This window comes from Gossypium hirsutum, chromosome D08 (assembly GCF_007990345.1).
Source record: "Gossypium hirsutum isolate 1008001.06 chromosome D08, Gossypium_hirsutum_v2.1, whole genome shotgun sequence".
Classification (NCBI taxonomy): Eukaryota; Viridiplantae; Streptophyta; class Magnoliopsida; order Malvales; family Malvaceae; genus Gossypium; species Gossypium hirsutum.
The window spans coordinates 28,927,295-28,931,332 of NC_053444.1; the positions used below are offsets into that span (position 1 = coordinate 28,927,295).

At 35.7% G+C, this 4,038-nt stretch overlaps 1 protein-coding gene across 2 annotated transcripts; it reads right to left on the minus strand.

Moving 5' to 3' along the window:
* Positions 1-1,490: 1,490 nt before the first annotated feature.
* LOC121220029 (glucan endo-1,3-beta-glucosidase) lies at positions 1,491-3,639 on the minus strand. 2 transcript variants are annotated; one of them, XR_005917102.1, is made up of 4 exons: positions 3,347-3,593; positions 2,204-3,259; positions 1,856-2,113; positions 1,491-1,734 (listed from the first exon to the last, which is right to left on the minus strand). XR_005917102.1 is itself a non-coding variant. In XM_041099086.1 (3 exons), exons 1-3 carry the CDS (start codon positions 3,426-3,428, stop codon positions 2,109-2,111), a joined length of 1,143 nt encoding a protein of 380 aa, XP_040955020.1. In that variant the 5' UTR covers positions 3,429-3,639; the 3' UTR covers positions 1,491-2,108. The 2 variants fall into 2 exon arrangements, 1 of the variants encoding a protein (XP_040955020.1); XM_041099086.1 differs by having other exon boundaries at positions 1,491-2,113; positions 3,347-3,639.
* Between the last annotated feature and the right edge of the window lie 399 nt (positions 3,640-4,038).

A 4,038-nucleotide genomic window follows, 5' to 3' on the forward strand; every position in this document is an offset into this window, starting at 1 on the left:
CAGCCAAATTGCGGACTCATTTGTGAGCCATTTGTTTGTTTAATTTTATAACATGAGTATATTGGGGTAGCTTGTTGTTCCCAACCTTTTTTCTTAAACATTGTATAAAGTAAATTCAGTTTTTATACATACAATATTTGTAAAGACTGATCATTAATGACACTTCGCCAAATATTCAAACTTTTATATTGTGTATGATTTGGCATGGTCTTATTATTACTTTGGTATGTGCCATAAAATCATAATCAGCCAAGGGGCTTTTAAAACTAATTGCTATTATGTTTTAAATGCCTTAATTAGTGTGATGATTTCAGTCTTTTAGTAACACCACCATTCACCTATCGACCTGCTGGATTAGGGGTGTTACAAAAATCTTTGTACTAGTTATTGTGCCAATTTTTGAAGATACTAGAGTCTATTTATGGAGACCAATCCATGGCTAATGAAGATTGGATTGGATTCAAATAAATCAAGATAACCCTTGTTTTGTGTAGATTTGGTCAGGGTTGCAATGCTGAGTATGGAAGGCCATATCTTCATTAGATTATGCTTTGATTAAATGTAATGTAATTACTATATTTAAGGAGTTTCTTTGTATACATTTAAACTTTATGTTAGCAAACCGTAATTGATATATGCTATAAGGCTTGTCTAGGTTATGTATGAGAGCTTATTGGGAGCATTTTTCATTCATTGAGGAATTGTTTTGCATGAGAGTGAAAATTGATCTATAAACATCAAGTATTTACTGTTCAAGTTCTCAAGGAAAGGATTTGGAGGTACATGTTCTAGTATTTAGGTACAAATGTGAGATCTTTATACTTGAGGAGTGATAAAATGTGATTCATTTGTTATTGTGGATTAAAATTTGTGGAATTACTCGCTACGGTACACTCAACAATGTAGGGAAATCAAACTGCATAAATAAACCTTGGTGCTCTTTACGTTTTGGTTTACACGATTTTTACAATGCCATGCTAAAGTGACCACTATAGTCAAGCACTTCATTTAAAAATTGAGTTATTCATTAAACATCAACTCTAGGTAGCAACACTATTATATAGTTTCAATGAATGTGTTGGTTTTCTTTCATTGGTCTACTTATCCGATGTACTGAACGTTGACCATTTTAGTTTGAATGAAATTTTTTTTAGACAAAAGAAATTAACTTATTAATCCTGTTAACACTAACTAATCGCCACAAAATTTTAAAGCAAAAAAGTATATTTATGAACAATACATGTCTCCCTGTGTCAAGTTTCAACTTTCAACCCACTTTTTTTGTGGATTCCAAATTTGAAACAACAAACTCTTTATGTTCTCCCCGTTCTACTCAATTGGTTAACCTTTCTATTCTTGAATAAAGCACAAGCAAGAACATATTCTATGCGATGGAAAAGAAAGAAACAAATGATTGAAATGAAAAAACATATTCATGCACGAAAGAATCACATGACATACATATCCCATGATATTGTTTATATATTATCTTTTAAGCCAGCAAGAAAAGTAGTTTATATATCTTGAAATGTAATATGCCATGAATAGCATCGCCAATGTAACCATGCTGTCTAGGCCTAGACATCATATTACATCCTTGGTTCCCCCCAGTTATTATGCTTTTTTGCCTGTAAAGAATATATAGAAACAAAACCGAATAAGAAATCATTTTTAGTTGCAGGTCCTGGTTGTTTTTTCAAATCAAGAGTCAGTATTAATGGCACGTTCCACAGCCTGCAAAAAAGAAAAGAACGAAAGATAGATTAAAGGAAATTCTGATGAAGATGATCAGAAAGAAATAAGGGTGAATTGATTAGAACAGGGAACTAAGAAAGGGTATTTTGATCTCATGTACTTGGAAAAATGATTGTGATGACTCCAGTTCGCCCAAAATCACGAGCTTAATCACTTCTGGCTGGTTTATAGAATGCATTCATGTTAATGCATGGTACATGCAGTACACTTCATATTCCTTTGCAAACCACTTTCATAGGCACTAGTCTTGGGAACACACCACCATTGTTTTCCCTTATACTTTGGCATCTGATGCAATTGGTCTGGGCATAGGTACTGGGATTGGGTTGTTACGTATTAGCAATGTATGATCTCTAGCCTGCCAAATCAAACCACAAGAATAAAAAAATTCCATTAATCTGTATTATAAATAGTTATCATGTAGCAATTCATAGGATTAAATTTTCACCATGATTTTTAATTATTAGAAGGCCGACTGTAATGATTAACAAACATGTAGCATGCTGTATATTGGCGGCAGCAGCTACTGTTGGCCTTAGGATCCCAATATCATAGACTGGTGTCATATCTGGTCGGAAGAGCCCGAAGTACCTCTCACATGTTGGCCCTGGCTTAAGATCTTCATTGAAAAGCGCAAAAATGTAGGTCTCAAAAGTTCGGTTTGGCATTAGGGGTGTTCCGACACCGGATGTTACATGCCGCATGAGATTGCCATTATATTCAGCTGCACTCTTTGCATCAACACCAAATTGGGTTGCATCCCCCATGGATGGCCAACCTGTTTCAGCTATGACAATCTCAAGATCATCAAATCCAAGGAGTTTCATAGCTGAAAAGACCGCATCCAACTGAGCATCCAACATATTTGTGTAAAAAAGCTGTGTGTTTTCATCGAACACTCCAGCATTTGGCTGGAACAGGGCATAATCAAGGGTATCTGGTGAGCAGTCAAAAAATGGATAGGGGTTTACCATAAACGGTGAATTGGAATCTCTTAGGAAGCTAAGCAATGGCTTGATTACATGTGTGTCATACCCTTGTCGAAATTTTCCTGTGGATGGTGGGCTTGAATTCGATAAAATGCCTAGAGAGTGAGGCGTCGAAACTTGGATTCGACGGTCTAATGAAGCTGCAACAAGGGCTGTTTGGAGGGTTTCCATGGCTGTAACAAGACTTACTATTAACAACTTGTTTGCTGTAGATATTACCTCGTTGCCTACTAAAATACGGACTATATTGGTGGCTGGTGTGTGAGGTTGGATATAGTCTTCTACCCATTGTTGAGCGAAATTTAGCTTTGTAAGGTCAGGAATTTGGTCATTTGGAACACTTATTGTGACAGCAACCCCGGTGTGGGCAAAAGCTCTTAGAATTTCAGGATTTGCATCAAAAAGCCTTACGCGGTTGATAACAGTGGACTCTAAAAGGAAATGTGCCACCTGAGCTGGTGGGGGCAGGTTGTTTGCGACGGTGCCATAGTTGACCCCGATTGTTCCTTCAAATCCTAGATAAAAGATAACTATACCAAATTAGTTTATACATGTACGTTGATACAAAATTTTTGCGCGTGGAATAGTCTCAATTTTCATACCTTTCACGAGTGTTAGTGCCAGAAAAAACGAAATTACCGCGACCAATCTGGAGGAAAGCATAGAGATGAGTTCTTTAGACATGGCTTTTGTGGGCTAGAGAAGATGCTGAATGATGATGCATTAGGGGCAACTGTGCCTCAAGAAGTGGATATGGAGATTCTTTTCTTTGTGAATGGGGGAGACTTGGATGCTGAGGCATGACGCATATTAGCAAGAATTCTTTGTTGCTTGCGACTGTTGAAGTGATGTTATTCCACATCTATCATGCCTTTGACATATCTGATATTCAATTATTACCTTTCATCTATTGGCAAATGATTTATGGTTAGATATGAAGCACAAAGTACATGTAGCTTTTTATTTTTATGTTTTTCATTGCTATTCTATAAGTATGTTTTATACTTGATAACATTCATAATTGTTCTTCTCAACAATATCGTCTCTAATATTTAAACTTGTATCTTCTCTTAAAAAAATTGTTTTATTCTACAATGCTAAACTATGAAATTTTCTATGATTTCATATTCATCTGAAATCTACCCACTTAACCTTTTTAACCTTTTTTAGTTAAATACTTAAACTTTAGGTCTAAGGATTATATATTTTCCTCTGAATCTTTTTCACCACTTTCTCCCATTTTGCAAGCAACTCTGTTCCCTGTTATGAAGTCGTGTTCTTCTTCTGAAGTGAA

What these genes read in the sequence shown, in the direction of transcription:
- LOC121220029 (XM_041099086.1), bottom strand. Translation starts at nt 3,428, where the DNA reads ATGTCTAAAGAACTCATCTCTATGCTTTCCTCCAGATTGGTCGCGGTA. An exon ending in GGCACTAACACTCGTGAAAG is followed by an intron (nt 3,260 to 3,346) that starts GTATGAAAATTG and finishes TCTTTTATCTAG; the next exon opens with GATTTGAAGGAACAATCGGG.